The sequence below is a fragment of the Crocodylus siamensis genome, chromosome 1 (assembly GCF_052110815.1).
Source record: "Crocodylus siamensis isolate JL-2025a chromosome 1, ASM5211081v1, whole genome shotgun sequence".
Classification (NCBI taxonomy): domain Eukaryota; kingdom Metazoa; phylum Chordata; order Crocodylia; family Crocodylidae; genus Crocodylus; species Crocodylus siamensis.
In genome coordinates, this window is record NC_143395.1 from 263,607,611 (window position 1) to 263,621,079 (window position 13,469).

At 40.4% G+C, this 13,469-nt stretch overlaps 1 protein-coding gene across 7 annotated transcripts in view; it reads left to right on the forward strand.

Moving 5' to 3' along the window:
* The window catches only part of DMD (dystrophin), a 2,140,576-nt gene that overhangs the window by 897,369 nt on the left and 1,229,738 nt on the right, over positions 1-13,469 (forward strand). For all 7 annotated transcript variants that reach the window (XM_090061814.1, XM_090061802.1, XM_090061811.1 and 4 more), the window contains exon 17: positions 4,403-4,526. In XM_090061814.1, coding sequence (XP_089917940.1) covers positions 4,403-4,526 — 124 coding nt within the window. The remainder of the gene's footprint in view (positions 1-4,402; positions 4,527-13,469) is intronic.

The window sequence follows — 13,469 nt, forward strand, 5'->3', positions numbered from 1 at the left end:
TTTGATTTTAGTGTCTTTAGTGGATTTATTTTACCAAACTCTGCAAGTGTTCAACTTTATTGGTCTGGAAAGCTAATATTTTATTACTTCCCTTGTTCAAAAAATCAAAAGTATAGTTCTATTTATGAGATTTATTACTTATATAAACTTCTCACTACTATTTTAAAGTTAACAGAATTTGTAACTGATATACTTGGAAATGAAATGTGTAATAATCTTAATAGATTCCTTAAAGGCAGTATTTGGCATGCATAGCACTTAAAAAAAAACAACAAACCAAAACCCACATTTTTATTGTGAGATTCATAAATGCTTTGATCCTGGGTAATAAAAAAGATGTCAGACATTTTTAGCAATGTACTAAAGATGTATTATGTACAAAAAGGACTGCCTGGTATTGATTTTTTCTGTGTTTTGAATATTTTTTTCTGCAGCATTTTTGTGGGAGACAGGTGTTTAGTCACACACACACACACACAAAATCAGAGCTACAATCTCTGTTGTGTGTTAGTAGTTCAGCTAAGCCTAAATCTGTTGTGACTAGCAGTCACTGCCATTTGATGAATATGTGTCCAGGTAAAATGCTGAGTGTTTACTATATTATAAAACAGAACAAAAAAAATCTCCTTGCATGAACATCATTGATTGGCACTTTTGTTGGCTGATACTTCAGAGATGGAAAGGCTCCGAATGAATGTGTAGACTGAATCTTCTTTCTTAGAAATGAACAATCAATAATAGAATAGAGGCAAGAATTACAGAAAACTTACACTGTCATTTGCAATAATGTACCAGTTACCTGGATGTAAGAACTCTGGTCTAAAAGAAACCTGTACCAATATATTATATAACAGGAATTTATTTGCAGCCCAAGTAGCCAAGGGAATTGAGTACTGAAATTGAAAGTATGCCTTTTATTATGCCTAGAAAACGATCATACATATAATGTCCCGTATTGTCCCGCAGGTCACACTTGTTTTGCATTGCTGGCATAAGGCAATTGTATCATTCTATTATATGGTTATATCACTCTATTATAATGGTATAAAGGTAGGAATAATGTAGAACAGGGGGGTCAAATTTGCTGATGGACCTTTGCCTGCCAGCAGCCAGGAGACAGGCCATAAGACGACCTGTGGGGATTCTCCTGGCCTGGACAACTTACTGCTGGGCATATTGCTGCTAGAGCCACTGTGTTGGCATAGCCAGCATCCAGGGGATTAATGCCACTGCTTCTTACCCATTTATCATTGCTGACTGACACTGATTTTAGTTACCAATGGTGACTGAAAACCAGAAAATTGGTGGTAAGTAAGGAGTGGACGAGCAGGGCAATAGCATTTTCAGGATCCATGTTAACAGGCGGCTGGATCTGGACGTGAGTCATTCCACCCAAAAGAAACCCCATGGGCCAGATAGCCTAGCTCTGTGAGCCATATATTTGATCACCCTAGTATATAGAGATATCATTAGTCTCCTGCACTTCCCGTATGGAAGTTATACATAAAATGGTTGGGGCATCCCTGTGCCTTAGCAGCCATTAGTCCTTTAAAAGTCTTTGGTAGTTGCTCTAATTTATCCAAACTTATTTTAAGTACTCTAGCCTGAGAGAACACCACAGCGGTTTCAAGTTCTTTGGCAAGTGTATCCGTTACCCATCAACTGGACATTTGCTCTGGGCTGTTCTTCCAGCTAGTACTTAGAGACAATTAAGTGATATACTGGGTGACTCTACACATGCCACTACATTGCTATAGCAACATGCTACAGCTACCTAGCGTTGGTGGTCACAAACCATGATGCCACAGCTAAACCATGATTCTGTAGCAATGCACTCTCTCCTTACAGCATGTTGCTACAGCGCTGTAGCAGCTAAATATAACCATGCACGGTGCACGTGGTGCAGTATGGGTTGTTACTGTGCCTTCATTTAGGACTTTGAAATGGAAGTCCTAAATGACAGTGGACTAACAAAGGCACCTTAGGGACATGTGCAGATGTGTCCACTTCTAACTAGCACTATGAAGTTGTTGCTCTGATAAAGTTATCCAAAATACTAAATTTAGTTAAATTTAGGTTCTCTCTAACTGGGGGATGGGAGCACTACATTTTACAATCCCATTTTGCAAATGTCACAGGAGTGAGAACCTACTTTCCTGGGCACACCTCCTCCCATCACTGGAATTACTTACATGAGTGAGTGTTTGCCAGTCTGTGGATTTAATTGTACAATCTAATTATATTTGGGAATATAGGCTTTCATCTTTTTCCTACCACATAATATTTACATTACTCGAGTTTATGCACATTTATATGCAGCTGTATACAATATTTTGTAATAATAATATATATTTCAAAGATAGCAACTGTTTGTGGTATTTCCAGGCTTGAAAAGTAGGCTGAGTTTCAAGGGCCCATAGATTGAAAATTTAGATACTGTCTGCCTTCTCTAGATTTGTAGCCATCTCTTCACAAATTAGAGATTTTAGCCTAGACTTTCCTTTATCTTCTTTATTATTGTTATGATTCATTTTTTCAAATACTTCTCTTAGGAGCTGTTTTCTTTAAATGACCCTAAGGCAGCACACAATTTGGGAGCTGTAAAGCCTATTGGACAAGCACTAAAGAGGATGTACACTTCTTCTCTATTCATCACTTTGATTTATTACCAAACTGTTAAGAGCTGGAAATGATCTTATCATTAGTCGTAGTCACAGAGATTGAAAATTATTGTCATAGTATTCTCAGTTTCCAGCAAAATTCTGTTGTGAAACAGAAATAGAGAAGTAGGCTGGCAGAACCCTTTGCTTCTTAAGGAGCTTTTAAATGCAATATGTTTTCTTTTTATATATATCCCTAGAGTGTTGGGCTGTACTTTTCCTACTCCTACTTCAATTCTTACTCACTTATTTATTCATTCAATTAACATGCCACCCTTCCTGACAAAGGCTCAGGGCAGCTTACCAAAAACAGCAAAATAACTTATGAAAAAGGCAACCAAGAATACAGAACAAGATAAGCAAATAACTTTGAAAACCAATGGAGTATTAAAATAACCTATAAAGATTATTTTATTTAAAGCTCTCTAAATGGTATCGCAGTGTATCCTTTCCTTCTAAATGCCTGTATTTTGAGGTATCCTACAGTCATGGGTCTATAATTTTACATAAATGCAAAAAGCTTTTTAAATGTTTAGAACTGGTATCTTGTCTTTACACCAGTCTGAAAAGTGGGAACTATACTTTTACTAGTATAAAAAAGGCAATCAGTATTTACAAGGTCTAGTAAAAAAATTGTTTCTGTTATTACACTAATCATTTTTCTTGCAATAGTAAAGAAGTTATAAAATACGGATAATAAGGTGTGTAGTGCTTTGTGAAATACTGCTAGGATTGAGGTTTAACATAATCCACGGCAATAACTGCTTTGAAACCATTGCTTTTGAGGATACATACACTTTTTTTATATTCTCTCACTTACCCTGCCTCTTTCTTTCTCCACCTGTGCTGGTAACAGGACTCGAGGGAGAGTCAAATCTCTAATCATGGGGCTAGAGATTGAATCACCAGGTGAACTGATGAATTCTCCACACTTCACAGCAATTTAGATTTTAGCTCATAATGAAAATAGCCATAAATGTTCCTTCATTTTGATCTTTTTCTTTCTGAATAAGAATGAAAAATGAAAGTTACAGGGTTGATGCAGAAACCAAATCAGTTTTAGAAATGACAGTAAAATAAAAAGAATCAATATATAAAAAAAAGTGTGCATTGTTAGGGGAACTAGAGGGAGAAAATGCATTGGGTTTGTAAGTTTTAATTTCCCATCTTTTCACTATACTATAGATATGTACCAGTCATACATACATACATACATGTGTGTGTGACTTGTAATTACTCTCTAAAGCAAACTGAAATCTATTGGGAAAAACCCTTAACTGAGTTGGCTCTGTGGGCATCCTGCATGAACAGGTATGGCAGTTGGAGCTTAGTGAACCAGATAGGAGCTTTCTTCCTTAATTGAGTGAATAGATATAATGGTGAGCTTGTCTTGGCTTTAAAAGTCACTGTTTGCATATCTTACAAAGCATCATCTCATAAAACGAAAACCCTGATTCTGAAAATGGAGTTGCATCTGTTCACTAGACAGATCAGTGTTACAAACTAAAAAGCATTTGTGGTTTTTGAAAAGGTCTCCTAAGTTTTACAGTTGACAGCTTTATGCAGCATCTACTGAAAGGCAGACTATTTAGAGCCTTCTGTTTCTGAGAATAATCACCACTTTTTCATATTTAATTCATACTTCTGGTTTAAACATCTGGTATAACATCTTTACTATGAATGTTACTTTTAGAACTACAACGTGTAAAGGAAAGATTTTCTTTTATTTCTTGGTGTCTTAGGTTTGATGCAGATACAACAGAACTACACAGTTGGATGACTCGCTCAGAAGTTGTACTTCAAAGTCCTGAGTTTGCAATATATCGAAAAGAAGGCAACCTGTCAGAACTCCAAGAAAAAGTCAATGTAGGAAAAAGTGCTCATATATGTGTTTGTTAATTTGTATTAGCTTGTCAAAGTACTTTCAAAGTCTAAATCTAGAGAAGTTAAACTGTAGCTAGTAAGCACTGATTAACCATAAGCGGTCACATTTTCAGAACTGTTTGGTAAATTTGTGTGTCAGATTTTGGAACCCAACCTTATATGCATTGTGCCTGATTCCATGGTGTTTATTGACCATGCATCTAAGAGACTTTAATAGAGGAATCCTGGGCTTACATAAGTCTAAGAGAAAATTGAATCAGCTCCTTCGTAGCATTCTACACTTACTATTTACTTTTAATTCTAGTGTTTTGATTCAGTATTACATGCACATAAATGAAAAAATAAAACAACACAAGGATATTTATGAGTAAGTATCTCATTATAGTCAGGGTGTTTGAGACAAGATTCCAAATTATTAAAGGGCAGCATTAAACACATCAGACAGTTGCAGCTCAGAACCCTCCAACATGAATCTTTTGTCTTCTCTAATTCTAATAGGTCTGCATTGTGTGGGCCATAAATCAGTGTATATGTGCTTGTTTCACACTCTTAATTTAACCTGTGAAAGATTAGAATATTGAACATTTGGATACAATTTCATTTTAGAAAATTGTTGCAGAAGTGACCTGTTTTCACTTCAGTATGAGAAGGGGATGATTAGGAGAACACACAACTTCCTATGAGATTTGCATTTGATTGTATGTTTTCATTAAGAAAAACCAGATGCATAGGGCCTGTTGCACGATGATTTTGGGCAGCTTCTGGAGTTCTTAACCCCTGGATTATCCACACATTTACACCTGACACTGGTTTTAAGGACTTGTTGTGGGGCTCAAAGTGATACCGCTCCAGGGCAGGATCATCTCTGATCCTTGCTACCCAGTTTGTGTTACAGTAAGGTGCAGCCACTCTAGGCTACACCTTAGTGTGAACACCCCACCCACCCACACTGCCCCAGATTGGGCCTATTGCCCTCCCCACCTTCCCAGCACCCCAGATCTCCGATCATTAACCCCCCTCCCCCCACACACGCACAGTTACTTGAGGCTACCTGCGCTGTCTACACAAGGGAAGCAGGCAGGGAAAAGACAACCTGCCTGCCCAGCCACTACTATTCCTGCTGCATTCTGGGCCAGAAGAGCAGCAGCCTGGCAGCAAGGGGGCCCAGGCAAGCAGGTTAACCCTTCCCTGCCTGCTCCCCTGCAATAGACAGTGCAGACACCCACAAGTAAGTAATGTCCAGGGGTGGGGGGGAGGCAGGAAGCAATGGAAAACACTGAGGTGCAGGGAGGGAGCCTCAGAGGTGTAGAAGAGAAATGGGGGGGACCCCGGGGGGACAGAGTGGAAGCCCAGAATCGGGGGGAGGGGCGATTCTTACTTTTGAACCCTCGAAGCCCCTGTTGGCCTGTAGTGTGACTGCTCCAAACTCGAGTTGCACTGGCATGGGCCAGCATTTGTGTAGCTCACAGCATGAGGTGTAACAAGGCCCATATTCTAACTCAGAGCTGGGAGCAATTATTTTGGCCTGCAGGCCACATAGGCAATTTTGGGGTGCTGTAACAGGCTGGTCAGCAACACCCTTACCAGCAGCTCACCAAACCTGAAGCCTGTGTCCTTGTGCCTCTTTTCTGCCACCAGTGCCCAGTAGCAACCCTGTCCAACTCTGTGCCCACTCTAGACTCATCCTGGCTGGAGCAGACTGGCTCTGGACCAGCCAGAATCCATATACACAGCTCTAGTCTCAGGCCTGGCCCTAACCCCATGTGCACTCTGAACCCACCCTGGCTGGAGCAGAACAGCTCTGGACCAGCCAGGACCCACACACACAGCCCCAACCAACACACACAGCCCCAGCACCAGCCTGTACCACTTTGCACCCACTCTGGACCCACCCACCCACCCACAATAAGCAGCAGTGGTGGCAGCTGGGCAGAAGCTGCTGGTGAACATGAGGGAAAAGTGGCCACATCCCCCTCACTGTTTTTGGGCCCTTCTTGCTGCGGCCACCCAGAGCCTGCACCTGGGCTGCCCTGCAGCTCCTCTCCACTGCCATCACTGTCCCTCTGGGTAGTCTGGAGGTGCCACTGCTGGAGGAGCTACAGGGCAGCCTTGGAGTGAGCTCTAGACAGGTGGGCCCTGGCATAAGTGAGGGGAAGGTCTGGAGCTGGTGAGTGCTGGGCCGGGGCTGTGTGCATAGGTTTCCTCCAGTCTCCATGAGGCTGGAGCCAGTGGCAGTGACAGCTGGAAGGATCCACCACTTCCTGGGCTGCCTAGAAATGGAGTCCAGCCACAGATCTGCCCCAGCCCCACTGCACATCTTGGGGTGGGATATGCCATGAGCCAGAAGGCATACAGCACAGGCTGTATTTGCCTTCCTCCTGCCTCTTCCCTGCCCAGTTTGGGAAAGAGATTGGGGGCTCTGTCTTTTTGGTCCCTTTCTCTTCAAGAGGGCAGGGGAGCAGCTGCCACTGCATCCTGTCTCTTCTCCACACTTGGCACTGTCATAAGAAAGACGTTGGAGGCTTTGCTCCTGTATTCTCTCTGCTTTACTCCTGCAGATGAGAAGCAAAGTAGAGGGGGCTTCCCCCTACCTGTTACCCAGTTTCCAGTCTGGAGAAAATGTGGGAAATCTTCCCTCAGCTTCACTCCTCTTAGGGACCAAGAGAAATGGAGAAGGCACTGTTCCCCATGCCTTCCCCGGAAAGTGATGACTCTGAAGCACAGAGAGTTGGGGAAGGGGGACACTTGCACACTGAACACCTGTACACTGCCTCTCCTAGAAAAGTTTCTACCAGTGAAAATTTCTCAGAAGTTTTCTCTGGTAGAAATTAATGTCTGCTCATAGTCTACTAATATAAATGTTTTTGATATCTGTCTACTGATCTGTATGTCTGTCTTAAATCAGCTCTGATGAGATAAAGGAACATTGAATTTTAGCCCTTCAGAAGTACATATTCAAAATTTCCTTGTTATCTCGCCGTTACTCTGCAATGATTTTCATTTAATCAATAAAGTTTCCATAGTAATTCTGTAAGAAAGCACCACATAGTGTACACTGTACTAAATGCAGGGTTGTGATGATACCAGTTTATATTATGTGTTTCAGTTAAAAAGCAAAACTGCTGTGATACAAGGACTATATGTGATAGAAACATAGCCATTACAGTGATGAGGACCATTTTGTATTTGAAAAGATGGACATACTTAATTTTCTCAGGGCTTTGTTTGTCATGCTCTCAGTTTTTAAAATAGCTAGAAGCTTCTTTTCATCTGCTCATTTTATTTGTGAGAACAGATTGCTTTCCCCTGTACTTGAACCCTTTTAGAGGTATGTAACAAATAATTTCAAGGCTAGCAAATTGACCTGTCCTGACCTGCGTAATTTCTCTAGACTGCTGCACTGTCAACTGTCCATCAACAATACAATTACCAGTCCCTTGCCCCCAGTAATGTAAGATGTATAAGACTTTATAACACCATGAAGGATTTAGGAACCATGGTTCACCTCCCTCCTCCTTTCTTTCCTTTGATCCCAAGGGGGTGGTAATCAGTATCCCTTCAAGTGAGGGATAGAGGTAGGTGAACCACAGACCCTCTTCTGCCACCTTTCAGGTGCCCAGCATCTCTTGCCCCTGCAAGAGGGATATTAGACTGGTTCTGCTCCTGGTGATGCTGGGGAAGATTATTTGGAGATGGGAGGCCAAGAACTGCTCCAGCTGTTGAGAATTCATTCATGTTGTTGAAAAATATACATGATCAGATAGGTGGGTACTGGATTTGATCACTTCATGGTGCAGCTCCACAATGTTGATCTAGAAACTAGAGGATTTGAGACTGGATACAGGACACTGGGTACAATGTAATAGATCTCCCTAGAAACTGAGCACCTGTGTGATTGAGAAGCTAATTTCCAACTTTATGTATTGTGGACCAATGCAGAACAAACCATTTCTGTGATGGAAGGGACCAGCAAGTTGGGGTTTCTTCACAGATTTGGAAACATAATAGAAACTGAAAATCTCTCCATAAAAGACAATATTTGATTTTTTTATTATTATTATTATTTCATAGCGCACCTTTTAAAAAATTACATTTTGTCTTGAGTGACTTTAACTACATGATGAGGTTTTAAAGGTTTTGGGAGCTGAAAGGCTCTGACTACTTTTGGTTTTGAGGTGGGAACAAAGAGCATTTTAAATGTGCCTCAGGGGGAAGGGGAGGGGTAGGGAGGAGTGGTACTTTAATTAGCGCAACACTGAGAGCTATGCTAATTAAAAGCACCTGGAGTGTCACATGTATCAGTGTTCCCGTGCTGAAAAATAGTGGTGTGGCACTTTGAACTAAAGCTCATTGAATAAGCTTTAGTTTTAAACACCCCACCACCATGTTTCAGTGCAGGGCCACTGATACACTTGATGCTGGAGTTCAGTAATTACCATGCTCCAGCACTATAATTACAGTCACTGGAGCAGCCTCCCTGCACCAATACAGGAGTCCAAAGATTATAATTGACAGCTAGGAGTTGAAATCTGTTTCAGGCATATCACAGCTATTGGACCATATTCCATAAAAGATAAGAAAAGGCAAGTTTTGTAAAGATGAGAGATATTTATAACTTGTTCTTATTTGATTTTTTTTTTTTTTTTTTTTACTGATTCGATATAACCTTTTTCTTGGAAATGGAAACAGAACTGGGAAATGGCAACCAGCATCTTAAATTTAAGAGCTCTCACAACTGTTGGCTACCAGTTCCCACTCCAGTTTCTATGCAAATAAAGGTCAGATCAGTGAAAAATCAAACAAGATTTTTGATGGCATGTCCTTTAAAATTTGTAGAAATCTATAGTAGAGTAGTTAATTACAATTAGCATGTTTACAAAAGAAAAAGAAAACTCTTAAACCTAAAAAAAGCAAAACCAAGTAAAATGTCGTATGTTACTGATAATTTAATGGGGACACACACTATAAAAAATATGCATACACAGAAACTGACATGTCCATTTATGCATATGTGTGCACCCAGATTATTGGCCTCACTCCAAGATCAACAGATTTCTTTTCATCCCCTGCCACTCACTCAAGGAATTAAAGCTGCAGCAAAACAGGAAACCATCTAGGAAAAGATTCCACAAAAGATGTGTCACATTTTTGGGACTGGTTTCCATCATATCTTAAATTGAATGTGTGGCAGGAAAATCAGACACAGCTTGTGCCCCTAGTCAGTCAGTCAGCTGATTGTGGGTTCCAGCTCTGTAACTCCACAGGGACCTCCAACTAGCTCTGATGCAGTCCCAGGGCTTGGACCCACAATCAGCTGATTGTTGGTCCCAACCACAGAACTGCACCAGAGTCTGGTACCAGCTCCAGTGCAGTCCTGGGGTTGGGACTGACAAGCAACTGATTGTCCCAATCCTGAGACTACATCAGTCTTGAACTGGCCCCAGTGTGTTCCCGAGCCTAATATCTACAGTTGTTGGTCTCAGCCCTGGAACTACACAGGAGTCTGGAACTGGCTCTGGTGCATTTCCAAGGTTAGGACCGACAATCATATGATTGCTGGTCCTAGTCCTGGGACTGCATGGGTATCTCAGTGTAGTCCATTGGCCCATAAGATAGAAGTGACACTGCAACATTATAATATTCTGGCATCATTCGGGTGTAACTAAAGGTGGCAAGATTAAAGGTGATTTTGGCTGCATACAAACATTCAATTTTAGCAGTGGAAGATTCCCACTGCTAAAATGATCTGTGAGAGGGAGTAGTACAGACATTCAGTCTTCAACTGCCCTCTCTTTCCTGGTCCTTGCTCCTTTCCAAGACAAAGATGATCCCAGTCTGGGGAAAGTGTGGGCTGCTCCATTTGCCCTGTTCCTGAGGTAACTGGTGCAGTGGGGCAAAGCCCCCTATCTGTTTTGCACACTGGAGACTTTGGTGTGAAAAGCAGGTGAGGGGTTTGTGATACTGCACCCTTCACTTGGCTCTTGGTGCCTGGGAATTGTGTGGAGGACATAATGCAAAGCCCTCCTGCTTGCCTCTCACTCAGGATTTAGGAGTGAGAAGCAGGCAGAGGGCAGTGTTGCCCCCCTGTACTTGGCTCTTGGTACCCAGCAAAGGAGCAGATGGGAGCAGTATAGCAAAACTTCTCACATCAGGGGCTCCAAATTGAGGAGCAGGCTAGGAGCAGGCAACTACTGTTCCTTTTCTCTCCTTCTGTATGGGAGAAATGAGAGCAGCTAGTCCCTGTGCTTCTTCCAGACCAGTGTGACCCTGATCTCTGGAAGGCACAGGAGCATCTCTGCTCCAGCTCCACTCCTCCTGCCCCCCAGGCAGAGGTAATCCAGGCAAAAGCGTGCAGACATTCAGTCTTCTGGGAGAAACTCAGAGGTAATTTCTGTCTCCAGGTTACTTTTCCTTTGGCAGATAAAGCTGGAATGTCCACATGTTTGTGATTTCTACTAGAGCAGTGATTCTCCCAGTAAAAATAAGCATCCGTACATGGCCTTTGTCTCACTGTACAAGCACAACGTGCTGTCTAATTTGGTGCTAAGAAAATGTTTCTGTGTAGTGGATGTTACTTGTTTTAACCTCTTTGCTTATATCCTATTTCTTGTTAAAAGGCAAGAAATAACTTACAAAAATATTAACCTTGTGAGAGACAAGAACTTTTGTGGGTAATGTCTTTAACTGAACCAGCTTCATGGCTGAGACAGACTTACAGAAATATCATAAGCAACCTTTTGGGTATCACTGTGTCCTTCCTCTAGTTTCACTGATCTCACTTCCTCTGAGAGCTGAGGAAGGGTACTGTGATACCCAAAAGCTAAAATATATCATCCACAAAATGTCTTGCCTCTTACATATTTCCAGGACCTAATGGTTTCAAAATCACTTCATCTCTACCATGAATAACCTTGTAAAGTCGGCTAGAAAATCACAGTTTTTCCTTTGAATCCCTTTCCATGTTTTTTCCAACAGGAAAACAGTTTTCTGCAGTAATTTAAAAATGTATTTTTGTCTGTTTCTTTTGACATTTCATCTATTTATCACTGCTTTCAGCATAATCATGGTATTTGTCTGAAGGATATCATCCAGAAAGCTTCCTGTTTTGATTTTAAGATACTGCAAGATAGATATTCCAGTACTTCCTCGGATCGTTTGATCCACTGACTAACCATTTTCACTGCTAAGAAATGATCCTATATATCCAATGACCCAATTTGAATTTGTCTGACTTTAAGAACCATTGATTCTTGTTCCGTCTTTTTGCCCTAGATTAAAGATTCTTTTAGTACCCAATATTTTCTCCCTATGCAGGTACTTTTATACTGTATAATCAAGTTGCTTTTGTCTTGCTTTTGATGCACTAAACAGTTTGACCAAAAGTATTTCTGTTATTTGCATGGCTTTCTTCTGATCTTTCTCCAAGCTTTCAATATTCTTTTAAAAATATGGGCACCAGAATCACATGTAGCATGTTGATATTTGTCTTCTTAATGCCATGAAGAGGTAAAAACAGCTCTATGTGGACACTCTTTAACACTTGCACATGAAAGTGTTCTTGTCTTTTTGAAAGTCATTCTTCCAACATATCATCTCCCTATCTAATTGGGAAAGCAAAATTTCCAACGTAGGGGTTGGAAAATGACCAATCCCTCCCCCCTCCCCCCCCCACCTGATTAAAAATGTAGAAAGATAAATTTTTTCCATAAATTTTTAGTACCAAAAATATGAGGCATAATATATTCTAGAAACTGTTTTCCAGGGGAAACAATCATAAAATGAATTGAAACAGTTTTTTTGTCATTAAAATAATTTGATTAATTATTAGAAGCTACTTCTAATTAAAAAACAGAACATTTACCAATACCACTTCTGTTAAGGTTTTGGTGCTGAAACCCAAAATATTGTAATTGTCAATATTTCTAGTACAAGCTTATTTTTGCCTACTTGTCTACTTTTTCTATAAAAGGCTAGAAAATGTGTCATGAATAAAGCAGGGTGATAAGACAAACAACAGATGTCTCGACAGGGCCATCATCCCATTTACTGTTTTGCTATTTGACGAGGAGAAGGATTTGGGGTGGGGGAGGAGGGGGGAGTGGGGATTGGTCATAAAAAGTTTGCATTCCAAGAATAAAGCAAAAGCCAACAATGTGACAGGAGCAAAAGGCAGAAAGAAGACTGATCTGTATTGTCAAGCAGTTACAAATATCTCCACCTCTTGTCCCCAGAAGGTGAATTTCTCACCATTTTTTTCCTGAACTTAGGAACTTGCACATTGATTCCTTTTTATTTTTAAAACCAGTTATTTTTTAGGAGATATTTTTTTTTTTATGATTCATCTGTACTCTCCATCATTAGAGTCGTGGTAGATATATCAGCTGCCGATATAGTTGATGTAAAACCCAGTTATCAGTTTTAAAACTTTCTAAAACATTTCTATGCCAGTATTTCTATAACGTGTGGCTTGTATTTAAAACCCGTGATGATGCAAAATCAAATTTTATGTGTGACCAGCCTTAGCCACAAGTGAGGAACATGGTCATCTAAAACTCATTTTGCTACAACCATGAAACTGCATTATATGGCCACCATTCATTCATATCTCCCCTGTGTCTGTGTCTACAAAAATATTATAAAAATGTATGCTTATAAAAACTACCATATTCCCCAACATGAATTTTTCCAGTTCACTTTTTCCGTATACATTGCTCACAAAAAACTAAGCTGGTGACATTTTTACAGGATTTTTTGTCAAATTGTTACAGAGGATATTTTATTACTAAAATGTCATTAAAGGTATTAATATGTCACAGCTATGTATATATAAAAATATATTTATATACATTAAATATATAGTTAGATATTGGCTGGCCCTGGGTATGTGCGAGTAAGACTCTATCTCAGATACAAGGTATAGTATAA